Source organism: Ascidia mentula, chromosome 1, assembly GCF_947561715.1.
Source record: "Ascidia mentula chromosome 1, kaAscMent1.1, whole genome shotgun sequence".
Taxonomy (NCBI): domain Eukaryota; kingdom Metazoa; phylum Chordata; class Ascidiacea; order Phlebobranchia; family Ascidiidae; genus Ascidia; species Ascidia mentula.
This window is the reverse complement of record NC_138566.1, coordinates 24,304,129-24,320,108: the sequence shown is the minus strand read 5'-3', so window position 1 is coordinate 24,320,108 and position 15,980 is coordinate 24,304,129. Positions and strand designations below refer to the sequence as shown.

General features: G+C 37.7%; 2 protein-coding genes across 2 annotated transcripts; one reads left to right on the top strand and one right to left on the bottom strand.

Moving 5' to 3' along the window:
- Positions 1-8,850: 8,850 nt before the first annotated feature.
- LOC145912055 (uncharacterized) lies at positions 8,851-12,086 on the bottom strand. The gene is made up of 6 exons (XM_082999480.1): positions 11,849-12,086; positions 11,303-11,554; positions 10,254-11,012; positions 9,864-10,008; positions 9,450-9,484; positions 8,851-9,081 (listed from the first exon to the last, which is right to left on the bottom strand). Exons 1-6 carry the CDS (start codon positions 12,069-12,071, stop codon positions 8,903-8,905), a joined length of 1,593 nt encoding a protein of 530 aa, XP_082855606.1. The 5' UTR covers positions 12,072-12,086; the 3' UTR covers positions 8,851-8,902.
- A 1,164-nt stretch (positions 12,087-13,250) lies between these two features.
- Positions 13,251-14,507, top strand: LOC145908769 (chromosome transmission fidelity protein 8 homolog). Its single transcript, XM_082996105.1, has one exon. The coding sequence runs from the start codon at positions 13,411-13,413 to the stop codon at positions 13,783-13,785; it is 375 nt and encodes a 124-aa protein (XP_082852231.1). The 5' UTR covers positions 13,251-13,410; the 3' UTR covers positions 13,786-14,507.
- The last annotated feature ends 1,473 nt before the right edge of the window (positions 14,508-15,980 follow it).

Below are 15,980 nucleotides of genomic sequence, written 5' to 3'. Positions count from 1 at the left end.
GTACAGCTTACATTCGCGGGCAGCATATTAATTCTTTCATATCGTCGCACGAGGCCAGAAGGCGAATTATAATTGAGTAAATTCGCGGCATGCGAAATCTTCGACTAAAACGAAAATCCCATCGAAAATTGACGAACAAGCCATAAATAGTACAAAATTTACGGCGTCTGAAAGCTTTAGGAATGTGGAACTAAAGACTTATAATCCCACTGTGGTCACTGCGGTTGCTCGGTTCTTGAATACTCTGCACAGCAAGGCATGGTATCATCCGTATGCCAAATGAGGACGCTTACAATTGTAAACCTGATTTTCACCAATTCGTTAAATTTATAAGTTATTGTTATATATAAGTTATGTAGGCTAAACCTCAATAGTAAACTTCCCAGAATGTGATTGCCTTTCCACACAAACAACAAAAACGTCCGAAAATTCACCACACTTATCCCAAACACGTGCAGTTCAAACCACTTCGGCCAAATTTCGATTATGTTTCTTGCGAGTTTCGCCCTTTTTCTTGTTATTTTCTCCCGGTTTTGCAGACTTCCTGCTAATTGACAGTGCGGGGGCACTGAAGCGTATCTTCGCAAGAAAGGGAATTTGCAAACATTTTGTTAAAGCCGACGTTCGCACAACGTGCAAAACTTCATCACATGAACCGCGTACATCAGCACAGACAACCTTCACACGGTCACAAACTTGGAATGCATACGTCACAATTCTCGAAAAATGTTGCTATTCACACTGGTTGGTTCGCGTCACCGAGTTTGTGGGGCAAGTTATTATGTAGGGGGATCCCCGTTATGTGCAGGGTTTGATTCAATGTGGCTCATTGCCCAGAAAATACATAAGTGTGCTTTCATCAATGAAACAATTTTACTCACAAACAAAAGTTATTCGACAATATAGGACGAGCAATTTAACAACATTAATTACATGGTAAAAACGTAGTAGCAAATACACAAAGCAAAATTTTTTGCACCCGAAGCCACTGGGAATCGCACTAGACTTGACGGGAAAAAGTGGTCGATCCAGTTCTGTAGCCATGCGTTAGCTATGAATCCAGTAGGCTTAGTGAGCTGTGATCGCCAAATAAAGACGTGCGCAGTCGGGCGATCCTGCTTGTTATACACGATAACATATTTCTTCGTTATCATACACGAAGTGAATAAATATAAATAATAATAGTGATACACTGATACGTCATCCAGTAATTTGAATATATTCATCGTTGGGAGAAGGCGTGATTGATCCTGGCATGTTTACGTACACATGTGAGGAATCATTGCGGAAGTCCCCTGAAATAGTATAAGTAGAACTGGATCAATAACACAGAAGGAAATATTCAGGACAAAACATTAAAACAATGTCGACAAAATGTGGTTCGGACAAGTCAAATACGAATGGAAAGTTTTCAAGCATGGCTTTCGGATGAATGTGTTAGGTTTGTTGACTTGGATGCTTGATTTAACTTAACTCAACCAATTATCTCTCTAACTCGGCACCGAATTCTCGTCAATCTCGTATGTAAATTGAGTGATAGCAATGGTGATAGTTTTTTACCTGTAGCTTCCACATTGTAGTAGTCAGCAAACTTATTCCTTGATTCATCGTTCGGACGTGGACACGGAAAACTCTTTATTTCCATTCTCGAGTCTTTATATGTCGTTGTGTTTCTAAATATACAATACACGAAAATGCTATTCTGGAATAATAACAATTTAAACGTACGAGGAGATATAAGTACAACTTACTACATTACCACCCACCCTCTAATAATAGTTGGAGAAATATTGTGTTGTCTGCCGTTTTGTTTCTTAGAGGTTAGTTATCTTTTATTTGTAAAAGGTTATGTTCCTAATTCTTATTAGGTATTCTTAGTAATATTGAAAATAAAGAATTGGTGACCGAACAGGTTTTAGGCAAAAGAAAGTTAAATCCGGTCCTCATTCCACAAACATTTGCAAACCTCTTTCGGTCCATGCACAGTTTCACGTTCACCGCTAACCCGATCACAACGATGAACGCCATCACGGATGGAACGATAATAGCTGTCACGTGTATTGGATCAACAGGAGAAATGTTTCCAACTGGAATCGTTTTGGGAAAAATATCATTATTATTCAGGACACAGCAATCAGTAATGTAGCTTTGTGGTTTGACCTTGATCGACAAGGTTAAATGCAGTGTCGGGTATCAACGTAATATAAATCATGTTAAAATAAGGAAGAAACAGACGATAAATTTTATTTGGCAAAGTTATTAATTTCGCCTTTAAATAGAATAAAAAATACTCTCCTTCTGTTTAAATTATATTCTGCCATGATGCTAGAAAGTTGCGGCGGAACGATTTTTCCAGAAAATTGGGACTATCTGTCAGTTGTTCCTTTAGTAATAGAGAACGGTTACCCGTAGAAGAAATAGTTGCCGAAGATGCGTTTGAAATGGAGTTGTTACTTCCAGATATATCTTCAGCAGTGGTGTTGGAATATTGGCTTCTGAATTGTTCCAATGCGAAGGTCGTGGTGTCCACAGTTGTGTTAACTGTGAAGTAGTTGATTAAATGAATATGCCTTAATTGGTGAACTATCGCAAAATCAGCCAATTATTTTTGCAAGGACGCCAAAAACATCATACGTATTTATTGTAACATATGATTGAATTTTGTTGTTGATGTAGTTGCGTAGATATCACTTTAATTGAACAACAACTTCTGTTTGTTCGTAATTTGATGTATTTCGCTTGAATAATTGACCAAAAAGCTATCGTATGTGTCACACAAATTACAGCATTAAGTCGTTCAACCTGTGATGTTTCGCTGGCAAATATATCGTGACGCGATCGAACAAGGAAAATCTCTAAATCCGAATGTTGCATCAAGATGATAAATCCAGCCCATCACCACACAATCCTCATTTCCACTCACGTTGTTTGGTTCCTCTCTACTCCACTGTGCCACATCAACACTTGTTCCATCTGTCCATAGGAAATTGTCCGTTCCCGGGAATCGCACTGCACCGATGTATAATGAGTAGGGAAAGCCTGAACAAGAGCATGAAATACAAATGCAAGGGAGAGGCGAATGCTGTCTGTTATGTTTCAGTTTAAATTTTTAAACCAATTGTTTTGTGTGCGTTTAAATAAATTTACTTGATAAATTCCCAATCTTTTCCACCAGAAAACTGTGCAGTGCAGGGTTTTTTACATAAGCTAAGTGTGATTTATTCGCATTGCATCCACGCATAGCATCCAAATGTGTTCCAGAAGCAGTTCCTATTAAGTATTCTTGACCTTGGAATGAATGCCACGTTTGTCCATTGACCGCATGTATCAAAATAATTATTACCAAAATAAGTGACATTATTCTACAGTAAAACCTTTTTCACGCACTGCAAAATATGTGATATAGATTCTATATGAAACACAGAGCCTGTTAATTTACCTCTTACACTCAACGTAAAACATTTTTTAAACTTTTATAAACTTTTTTTCACTGTAACCAAACTCCAAAGTTTATTTCAGGTAAATATGCATACATTTGCGAAAAATAACCTCCAATTCCTTTCTGTAAGACCTCATAGATTTATCGTCTTTTAAACCGATTACCCTGCATTCTTTTCACCACACGTCTAGACTGAAATTATGAAACCCAACGACAAAAGACAAGGTTTGCATATTACTAACTTGATTCATTTGCATAAATTAAATCTCATCCCATGACGCTTGCAACGTATTTTCATAATCATATTATTTAGATAGAAACACATTTTTGACCATTGATCTTAAACGCAAGGACTTTCTGTCGAAATGCCAAATACACAATTAACCCTGTATTGTGCGTGCTTTGTGGCTGCACCCATGCCATATTTTATTGCATAAAATTTCCAACATATTACGTACACCTATTGGTGTAAAAACGCCAAAATGAGACAGGAGTCCCACATTAAAAACACACAGATTTATGTCAGGATGAAGTTTAAGTTCAGCTGTTCGTTCACATCCAGTCTGGTGGAAACACAAAATCACAAAAATCACATGTGCCTTGTGGTCGTGCAGACCGACATCTACATATTTGCAAGCAATTTATCTTTCATAGGTAAAGTAGTGATGATGAGCGATAAAAAGTTAATATTCCAATACGCGATTTTGTGAATTTGTAACAAACCTAAATCTACTTTGACCATCAAGCCAAACATTAAAAATAACATAAGAAATGTGAGGTGGAGATTCTAACAAATACGCCCACGAACAAACTTATCAACCAACTAACCAGCAATGTGTAGGCAATGATGGATTGCTTCCGTATCACAAAGGTTATACGTTGCACTCGATTAGATTTCCCCCACTCTTGCCACGCATGTGCCTGCTATGTAACTTTTCCGTTATGTAGATTATTTGCGAATAGGAAGTTTTAGTAAACAAAATGTAAATCTTGTTTTTCAATTCAATGATGGCCTAAACAATTGCTGGAGTCTTTGTTTAAATTCAATGTGAAGTTTTTCACTCATCATAATTGCAATGGAGATGAACGGTTAATGCCGACCAACCCATCACAGTTTATAACAGGTGCTATGTCGAAGTATATGACAACATACTTTTAATAAACCGGATTTCAATAAGTTATTGATGCATGACCTAGGCCTTAAAATATATTCCATTAAGGCGATAAGCTCCTGTTTGTTGCCAGCTGTTTTGTTAATCTAGAAATATCGATTTCGCTTACATGTTGTATAGGTATCATCATTTATTTGAACAGTCCTGAAATAGACTCAAAATCAAACTTACACTACACAAGACGTTATTAAAAGTCACTTATGGTGTGTTTTGCGGACAAAAAGTGACTGCACACGTTCATGCTCACACTTAAACAACACGTTCACGCTATCGTTCTCTTCCACTAAACGGCGGTAGAGATCGGAAATCTGATGGTCATCTATTTGATTCGATTCAATCAACGTAGCCGGGTCAGCAAGTTGTATCTCAGTCATGTCTACATTGTAGATGGGATTTTCTATTGTCTTTCGCACGTTATAGTCGTTTATCAGCTTGTGAACAACAAAGTAATTTTGCCTTTCCTCTAATTCTAACACGTTTTATACCAGAGAAAAATACACGATGCAAATTATGTCACTAAACACTTCTCTACCGCCCACTGCCGGTCGTCGTTCACCATCTTTCGTTTATTTCTTGACGCAAAAATTACAAAAACGAAACATTTTAAAACAGTGCCAAAAACAAAAGACAACCCTTTCATGAGAACCATTTGTAACGTATGGTACATTTTGAGCTCCTGCTTGTCATACACGATGAAACACTTCTTCGTTATCATACACGAAGTGAATAAATACAAATAACAATAGTGATACTCTGATACGTCATTCAGTAATTTTCATATATTCATCATTGGGAGAAGGCGTAGTTGATCCTGGCATATTTACGTACACATGTGAGGAATCATTGCGGAAGTCCCCTGGAATAGTACAAGTAGTATTGGATCAATAACACAGAAGGAAATATTCAGGACAAAACATAAAGACAATGTCGACAAAATGTTATCCGGACAAGTCAAATACGAATGGAAAGTTTTCAAGCATGGCTTTCGGATGAATGTGTTACTTTTGTTGACTTGGATGCTTGATTTAACTTAACTCAACCAATCATCTCTCTAATTCGGACCGAATTCTAGTCACTCTCGTATGTAAATTGAGTGAAAGCAATTATGATACTTTGTTACCTGTAGCTTCCACATTGTAGTAGTCAGCAAACTTATTTCTTGATTCATCGTTCAACCATGGACCTGGAAAACTCTTTATTTCCATTCCCGAGTCTTTATATGTCGTTGTGTTTCTAAATATACAATACATGAAAATTCTGTATATATATCTGGAATAATAACAATTTAAACGTACGAGGAGATATAAGTAACACTTACTATATTACCACCCACCCTCTAATAATAGTTGGAGAAATATTGTGTTGTCTGCCGTTTTGTTTCTTAAAGTTTAGTTATCCTATATTTGTAAAAGGTTATGTTCCTAATTCTTATTAGGTATTCTTAGTAATATTGAAAATAAAGAATTGGAGACCGAACAGGTTTTACGTAAAAGAAAGTGAAGAAGTTAAATCCGTTCACATTCCACAAACATTTACAAACCTCTTTCGGTCCATGCAAAGTTTCACGTTTACCGCTAACCCGATCACAACGATGAACGCCATCACAGATGGAACGATTATAGCTGTCACGTGCATTGGATCAACTGAAAATTATCATAACTTTTCAAAAACAGCGATCATTATTTTAGCTTTTTAGCAGTTTGACCTTAATCGACAAGGTGAAATGCAATGACGGTAATTACAGCCAAATAGATCATATTAAAATGAAGACTATTTTGGAAGAAAATTACGATCATCTGTTACTTGTTCCTTAATTTATGGAACTGTTACCCGTAGATGAATCAGTTGTCGAATTTGCGTCGGTAACATTGTAGTTGTGATTTCCAGATGTATGAGCTGCAGTGTTGGTGTTGGGATATCGGCTTGTAAATTGTTCCAATGTAAAAGTCGCCATGTCCACAGTTGTGGAAACTGTGAAGTAGTCGATTGTATAATTAGCCACAGGATGTACTAACGAGTTCTTGACATTCGTTCGTGCACGACAGGCGAACTTCGCCCCATGGTAATTACTTTTGCTTGGGCGCCATAAGTATACGCTTTTTGCCAATGTCCATACCGCGACATGTGATAGATTTTTTGGTTTATTCAACTAGTTGTTCGCTTTAAATTAACAAAAACTTTTGTTTGCTCTTAATTTAATGTATGAACTAGGTGACTAAAAAGCTATCGTATTGGACACAATTATTACCACAACAAATCATCCGACCTGTGACGTTTCGCTGGCAAATATATCGTGAAATGGTTGCACAAGGAACATCTGTCCATTTATATGTTGGATCAGGTATATAACTCCCACCCATTATTACACAATCCTCATTTCCTTCAATGTTGTTGGGTTCCCCTGCACCCCACTGTGCTACATCAACATTCGTTTTATCTGTCCATAGGAAATTGTCCGTTCCTGGGACTCGCATTGCACCGATGTAGAACGAGTAAGGAGAGCCTGCACAAGGGCATGAGATACAAACGGAAAGGGTGAGACAACAGTTGTCTGTTAAATCTCAGCTTTTAACCCAATTGTTTTCAATAAACTTACTCGAAAAATTCCCGATCTTCTCCACCAAAAAACTGTGCTGTGCTTGGGTTTTTACGTTTGTTAAGTTGGATTTATTTGCATTGCATCCACGCATAGCTTCCAAATGTGTTCCAGGAGCAGTTCCTATCAAGTATTCCTGTCCTTGGAATGGATGCCACGTTTGTCCATTGACTGCATGTATCACAGAAATCACTACCCAAAAGAGTGCCATATTACTCTACAGTAAAATGTTTTTCACACACTGTAAATCGATGAAACAGATTCTATATGAAACAAAGAGTCAGTTAATTTACCGCTTACTCTCAACGTAAATTTTTTACAAACAGTTTTTCTTCATTTGCGAAAAAAAATCCACTTTCTTTACATAAGTGTTAAAAGCTTTGATGCATAAAATTTATGTACGATCTCACAGAGTTATCGTCTTTTAAACCCGCGCTTACCCTGCATCCTTTCTAACCACAGCACGTCTTGGCGGAAATTATGAAACCCAACGAAAAAAAGCCAAACTTTACATATTACTAACTAGCTTCATTTGCATAAAATGAATCTCATCCCATGATGCTTGCAACGTATTTTCATAATCATATTTATTTAGATAGAAAAACTTTTTTCACCAAGACTTGACCCCAAGTCTGGACACAACCAAAAAAGAAATACAGGAAATGCACAAAACAGGCATAAATTTCAATAAAAATGATGTCCTTGTTCATTCACCGACCCCCAGGGACCATCCACAAAAACTCTTGGGGGCCTGCGAATTCCCGGCTTTAAAGGAAGTCAACTAATCACAATTGCAAGAAATGAAAACTCACAATGCATCGATAAATTTCCAGTGTAATTTAATTCTCAATTGTCCAAACGAGCCATCAAGCCAAACATTGAAGAAAACGTTAGGGGTGTTTGGTGGAGATTCTCACAATACGCCCACCGACCAACTTATCAACGAACTAACCAGCAATGTATATACAATGATGGATTGCTTCCGGTTCACGAAGGTTATACGTTGCACTCGATTAGATTTCCCCCACTTTTACCATGTATGTGCCTGCTGTATAGCTTTTCCGTTATGCAAATTATTTGCAAATAGTAAGTTTCGGTAAAGCATAATGTTAATCTTGTTTTTCAATTCAATGATGGCCTTAACAATTGCTGATGTCTTTGTTTAAATTCAATGGAAGTTGATTTCATTTCATTATAATTGCATGAGACATTAGCGGTTAGCGACAATCAACCCATTACAGTTTTTAGTCGATGCTTGGTCAAAGTATCCAAATATATATTCTTTTCATAAACCGGATTTCTATAAGTTTTTGATGTATGACCTAGGCCTTAAAAATATATTCCAGTAAGGCGATAAGCTCCTGTTTGTTGCCAGCTGTTTTGTTAATCTAGAATTCGCTTACATGTTGTATAGGTATCATCATCACCTACAATATGTAAGCGAAATAGATCTGCCAGGCATATTTTCTTGCTGAATACTGCCCTTCTGGCAAACTGTATTTTATTGACGTTTCTCAACGTTTCGGCTGTCATGCAACAGCCTTCATCAGGAAGTAAGAAATGTAAGTTAACACTTAAACTGCACAAGACGTTATTAAAATCCACTTATGGTGTATTTTGCGGACAATAAAGTAAATGCACCCGTTCATGTTATGTATAAGTCATACACAAAATAAACACATATCGTTCTTCCCACTAAACGGCGGTAAAGGTCTGTGCGTTGTCGGGAATCTGATCGTCATCAATTTGATCCGATTCAATCAACGTTGCCGGGTCAGCAAGTTGTATCTCAGTCATGTCTATATTGTAGATGGGATTTTCCATATTCTTTCGCTCATTTCCATCGTTTGTCTGTAGCGGCTCCAAGTGGTCGGCTTGTGAACAAGAAAGTAATTTTGATTTTCCCCTAATTTTAATATCCATACTTCCAGGGGATTAGGCAAATCCGTTTCGGTCTAACGAATTAACAAATATTTTACAGATGATCATTAGGTTTGCAGGCTTGGCAGCCCAGGCAATGCAGCCTAGCTGGATCAGCCACTTTTTCCTGACAAGTCGTAGCAAAATTCAAGCTACCGGTGAGGTTTGAACTCACGACCCTGGGCTAACCCATGTAACATTACTGCGTTATTTTATTGATGTCATTTATTTGGTTACTTTAATTAAGGGGTAAAAATTTAACACAAAATACCATTTGGTGTCATTTATCAAAGAAAAGTAGAACTAAAAAAACTGCGCTTACCCTTGAAGTGACCTCCTAACAAGTTGTAGAATCGCCTGCAAACAATTCACATCATAAGCTAGAAAAAAATTTTTTTTTGCAATATTAAAGACAAAAAAGTGGTCCCCATGGTATGGCATTAACAGCATCGAGTGTATGACATTTTAGCCGTTTTAACTGAAACCTAACATTATCATGAGTGATAGTTTAATTGTGATGTTAAAAAAATAGTGTTGTACGGCGACGGAGTGCAATTCCTTGTTGAAAAAACAGGTTATTTTTGATTTGCTGCAAGAACTTTTTACAGCCGATGTTGAAGACTATGATCTATGCGAATAGCAGCTCCCGCCAAGTCCGCTTATGTCGACTATTTCCTGCCTTTAGGTTGCTGTTACATCCTGTGGTTAACCAATCCGGGCGAAACCGGCAACGTACCTGCGTCTTATCGGTTTCATCTTGAAATACGCGTAACAAGCCAGGGAGACAAAAACCAAAACGGAGCAGGTTGCTATCAGAGCAACCAAAACAGTTCTTCGTTGATCGCTGACTGAGGATGGGGACTTCACCCACACTGTTCCGTCTATGTAATTTCAATAACAATGCGTAAAATGACAGAGCCAGACTCAGAGGCGATAGCTTTTGGCAACAAGTATAGGCAGAATTATACAGAAAGATCACTGTCAGCTCAGCCATCATAAATACGTCATACGAGAAAAACGTTGGGGGGTATTGAAATCAAAACAAACGTATAAGTTAAAAATGGGTTATTTTGGGGATCGGAAGTAATTCAATATACGGAAATCATTTATTTTACAAAATTCATACCGTTATCTGTTGTTGGTGTCAAAGTCGGGCTTGTGGCATCTGTTCTATTTGTTCCTATCGGAGTGTCAGATTTCGAAACTCCGGTCAAAGTGATGTGTATTAGCGCAGAAGTAGTTTTAAACTCTTCACTCGTTGAGATCCAGCCAGTTTTTACCTCTGTGGTGTCATTAAATGATGTCGACATTTCCACTGACGTTTGTGCTATTTCGGGTGTTGTAAAAGCGGTCGCTCGATCAACGGTGGGCGTAAGATTTTGTTCCAGCTTGTTTTGTAAAACCAAAGCATCGCTTGTAGAAATCTGAACAATTTTTGTCCCCACGTTTTCTGTCGCTTTTTCTGTTGTGGTCATTTTGTCGGTGTAAGGGTCCGTGTTAACATTTTCTGTTTTTGGTTCTGTAATTTCATCTGTTGTTTTCATATGTCTAGCCTTCATTGTAACTAAATCTGTTGTAGCATACGTCGTTAACGTTGTTCTTACTGTCGCTTCTAAATTTTCAGGTAAAGGATCTGTTGTAGTTTTTCCATGTGTTGCTGTTGTTGTGGCTTGTGCAGATTTTTCAGTGTGAATTTCTGTTTCTGTTTCTGTAATTTCCGTTGTTGCTTCTGCATGCTCCGATGTGGTTGTAAGAACTCCGTTGGTTTTAATCATCATTAACGTTGTGATGTGTTCAGTTTCCTCTTGCGCTGAGACGGTTGTTGATAGTTCTTCAAGCAAAGTCGGAGGGGTGGTAAGAGACACCGTCGTCACAGGCAAGGTTCCTATATCAAATGAAATAAAAAAATATCAAATAAAACAAGAACCCTACTGTCAAGTGCCTATATTCGTGTGTATACATCAGCGAGGCCAATGTTAAAACCACATATTTGTATCAAAAGGAAATACCTGGTAGCAACGTAATAAAACTTGTGAGTAAACTAATGCTAATGGAACTGCCACTGTGGCATACATACAACTGATTTTTTTCCCTTAAAGTTTACTCCCGCCCATGCAACCAACATACAAGCTCGAAATTACAGTTATTTGTGATTATATTATCCGCGGTACTTACCGACGTACTTCTGGCAGATGTACCTCAAAGCGTAGGAACACTTGACATCGTACCACCTGTAGTGTTGGAATTTATCTGTTGGCGGCTCGAAAACCCACCCCATGATGACGCAATCTTCCGGTCCCGATCCGGGATTTTGATTAGGTTCGTTCGTGAACCACTGGGTTGAGCCTGTTGACACCGAGCTTCCATCTGACCAAACGAATTCCGCTCCAATTTTTTCCAAACCGATATAGAAGGAGTACGGTTCCGCTGCCGTAAATGTAACAAAAACGTTTATTATCGCAGTTCAGCATTGATTGGCCATTTTTTTTTCATTTAGAGCTATTGAAGGTACCCAAAGTGCAATACTGTTTATGCAAAACGTGATGTCGTGTTGTAGTAGCTCCAAAGTAAGTGCAAGTCTTTGCTTTTCCAGTTCTAGCTTTTAAACGATAGGGGTTGTTTTATCATATAGGCAACCCTCACAATTAAAGAGCAAAGATAGCTACGTAATAAAATTCAGACCCTTGAAGGTCATGCAATATAACTGCCGCTGTGCCATACCTGTTAAACTTGCAATGTTGTTAATTAAGAACCGATGTAGCTCTGTTGTTTTCACAACAACTAAAGATCCTTCCACGGCGGCACATCCAGCTTTTGCAGTGTCTTGGTTGCTCACGGAGTCGTAATTTATGTGGTAAGCGTATTCACCATACTGCAGCCATTCCACACCACAAACAGAATTTGTAGAGTAGTACAGCACAATCATCAAAAGCAAACCCAGCATTTTTAACTTGTCGCCTATTCTATTAAAAATCAAACTGAAGTAAAAACATGTTTTTGCTTTATCTAGACAGATCTGTCTGCCCCTATATCATCATTTAGAACAAGATTATCAGATTTAACTCAAGTGCCGTTATGTTTACGTGTGAATCTTAAATACGCGAAGGCCCTGGTGTGCTGATGCTGACCAGTCTTCACTGTGCAAACACTATTATTATATAAACTCAAACGTATGTGGAGATTGAAAGCAAAATGATCCTTCACTGCGTGCATTTTCTATTATCAGATTTTTTATTAAACGTTGTTCCATACCTATAGATAAACAAACGCTAGGACTGCAGCTTAAACTCACTTCATAACATTTTAATAAACTCATGATGTGGGACGCACTTTCCTATGACGTCAGCGGCGTGTGCAATTACACCCACACGTGATGCAAACCAGGTAAATGCATCGCTGTAAGTGGGTTTTGTTGTTACTGTGTTACGTACAAACTTCTTTGGTAAAACACGATCTTGCCAAGGTTGTTTATTTTTGGTTCCAAAATCACACTTCACACAGGAAGAAATGAGTAACTAAACAACGTTATTTTTGTAACTAAAAACCAGTTACACAAATTATACCTTTCTTTATATTTAAAATTAGCATATTTTATAAGTCCCGAAATATGCTGAAATGAAATAAGATTGCAAATAAACAATATAACTCCCCAACTCTACTTGTGTGGATAAAATTTCTGGCGGGAAAATTGGGTAAATTCCCATTGTTAGGACTGAAGAGGTCTGAAGTAAAAAAAATTAATGCGTTTGTTCAAAACTTGGTTGTTCCTGGTTTAAAAATGGCGTAAGCCTAAACCTCGTACATAGTATCTTGTATTTAACTGATAAGAATGTTGACTACGGCTTACAATACTCGCCAATTATGTTCATGCACAAATTTGGCCCATTTAGGGGGTCTTTAGTCTGGCCCACGCCGCCACGCCCACCAGGGGTTGGCAGTAGAAATTATTATTATAAATAATAATTATAAATATGTCGGTCCACAAACTGTAGTTCAAACACCCTTTATCAACTGTGTACTCATATGGACCACTGGCACGCTTCTCAAATGGTATTGTTACATTTAAAAATTTTTGACAACTCAATTTGTCTCAAGAACTTCTTTTAAATTTTTCTGTAGGGGCTGCACTGCATACATGATTTAACAAAAGGAGTCTGAGACTACAGAAGGTTGTAAACTACTTATATATGACTTCAACAACATCATTTTGTTGAAATTTTTTGAAAAGGATTTTTAATTGGGTTCACTTCTGGAGTTAATCATACATTTATGGTAACTGCACAATGGTTCAGATAGTAATAAAAAAGCTGGAGAATGCAGATGAATGGACCATGATTGAGATGCAAGGGGAGCTGCAGTCGAGGTATGAGAACGGACTGACCGGAAACAACATCGGTGATCTACATTTCAACAAGAAAGGCGTTCCTCTGATGATAATTGGTCACCACATTTTGTATGGAAAAGTTGTAAACCTGGAAAAACCATTTGCAGTTTTGGTGAAGGGTTGCAATGCCAAAAATAAAGACACTGTTGATGACAGTGAAGTTCAAGATAACACTTTTGAGCAAAGATATTGCATACGAGCTTTTATCAAAACTAAACTGGTTTTTACAACTCGCCCGAAGCCCATTATTATTCATGTGGCAAAGAAAGTTTAACATCAAAGAATTTACTGATAACAACATTGTCATCAAGTCAACTGATAAGTTATATTCCAACTAGTAATTGTTTTACTTGATAATTAAACCCAGTTCTAAACAGCCCCAATTGTGTTTCAATTAAAATGAATTCATCTGTTACAAACAGTATTGTGACATCATAATTCCTGATATAGCAACAGGCTTGGCAAACAATGTTTCCTAGTTTTATCGGAAATTGTAATTTCAACGTGGTTTTAAATGAACTTTTTTGTTGCCCTTTTACCCGGGCAGCAATATCATTTTTCAGTTTGTTACGATCAGCAATTGTCATGAGGTATGTGGCTGTCTTTTGTACTATAGAAAGTGTGGGATAAGATTACTTCTGTTTATCATTTGCTTTTTGTATGTCATCACAAAAGCAATCTGTTTATTATACAGACGCAGTTGTGCTTTTGTGTTATGCTGCCAACAACTAATTTTTTTACAAGTATGTTGTATATTGAAGTAGTGGGGGGTCTTTTTTAAATTGCAGTCTGCATTCTTGTTTGTGGTTGATTAAATTTTTTGCATTGGTGCAATATATATAAATACTAAATTCACTTGTTGTTTATTGCCATTTCTCAAAATAATACAAATATACTTAAGAAAGACAATAGCATGAATTATTCATTTGTAAAAAGGTATCTTTTTTCCTTTTGGTGCTTTTGTCGTTGTTGACAATTTGTACTTTGCAGTGTTATGAGGCCATGCCATGTCAAAAATGCGTTCTCTGTTCGAGCGAAATTTAATACTGTGGTTGGCTGTGGTTAGCTGTTGCTGTGCGACTGCTATTGTTTCTGATGAGAATTTCCGAAGGTATATATTTCTCATACGCGAGGGAAGGAGTGGCGACGAGGTTACATTGCTTTACCCTTGGTGATTAAAAGTGGCTCTATTGATACAGAGGGTGTCCTTTGGGAGGCCAAGGCGTCCGTTGAGACTTTATATCCGTCCGCTTTTGTAGGAATATAATATACATTGGTGCAATAGATCATGAAAATGAAACTTAAACAAAGCTGACGATTGCTATGATTACGTTAAAAGGGAGTGGAAATAGAATATGCCAAACGTACAAAAGTCCAACACGAGGCGTCTTGTGGCGAATGGAAAAAAGGCTCAGTCACCCCGCAACGTTCCGCTCAGACGTGTGCCCGGCTATCACTTTTCCAATCTGATCGTTTAGCTTGGGAAGACCACAGCAGCTGCTGTTGTTGGTTGGTTGCTTATTTATCTTATCTCCCGTTCAAAGCCTTAGAGATAGCGGTTTGAAGCGTGTTACCGAGTGACTACTTGAAACACACCAGAATCAGAAAGCACTGCCTCTCTTGTTAATAGCATGGTGGATAATATACTGTGTAGGCTGTTAGGAAGGGCATTCCTATTTTTGACAAGAGAAAGGTCTGTTAGTACATATGCGTCGTTTTTTATACAATCTGCCATTGTCTGACACCTCGTGAAAACGTTCGGGAGATATAAAATATGTTTACGTATGGTAAAAAAAAACCTCACCGACATCATCTGTCCCAAGCAAAATTTCCTAATTTGCGCTAAATTTTTTCGCATCACCGTTGCACGCAACTGTAGGTGTGCGGTGACAAGCTGTGCATTTTGAGCAATGCCACATTTTTTTTCTCAGAAATGTTCAATAATTCAACGAAATTCAATGTAACCAGCACGTGACTTTTTTTTATGTCCATGATTTTTTGTTTCCTTTCAATAGCTGACTTGATCGAATTGACTTAAATATCAAATTTCAACAATGCTATTCTTTGTTGTCACGCTGGAGGCAAATTAAATCATGTGTATTTAGTGCATATTGTAAAGGTGAACAATATACACGGGATATATAAAACCACAAAGGTTAGCAGGTAAAGCGCCCATGGAAGTAATTTCCTCGCGGATAATCATTGCCGCCTGCCGCAGGATTGCAGTTGGTCGCACTCAGAGGTGATGGCTTGCGACAGGCTGCATAATTATAGGTGCTAGTTGGCCTCCCGGCCAGCCATAGCAAAACTATTTAAAAGGAAAATGTCAACGTAGTTTACAGAACGTTTCATTTGATGCAAATATACAGGATACATTTGTTTAACGAAGTTGGCAGCAAAACAATTGTCAAGTATTTGTTGACTCTGTAGTTAGAATGGATGTCCATTAGGTGAAGATATTTGTGCAGA

Excerpts from the sequence above, each read along its gene's own strand:
- LOC145912055 (XM_082999480.1), bottom strand. The coding sequence starts at position 12,071 with ATGCTGGGTTTGCTTTTGATGATTGTGCTGTACTACTCTACAAATTCT. Across the intron at positions 11,013-11,302 it reads CATCTGCCAGAAGTACGTCG|GAACCTTGCCTGTGACGACG; the intron begins GTAAGTACCGCG and ends CATTTGATATAG. Across the intron at positions 9,485-9,863 it reads ATGAAACCGATAAGACGCAG|GCGATTCTACAACTTGTTAG; the intron begins GTACGTTGCCGG and ends AATTGTTTGCAG.
- LOC145908769 (XM_082996105.1), top strand. The coding sequence starts at position 13,411 with ATGGTTCAGATAGTAATAAAAAAGCTGGAGAATGCAGATGAATGGACC.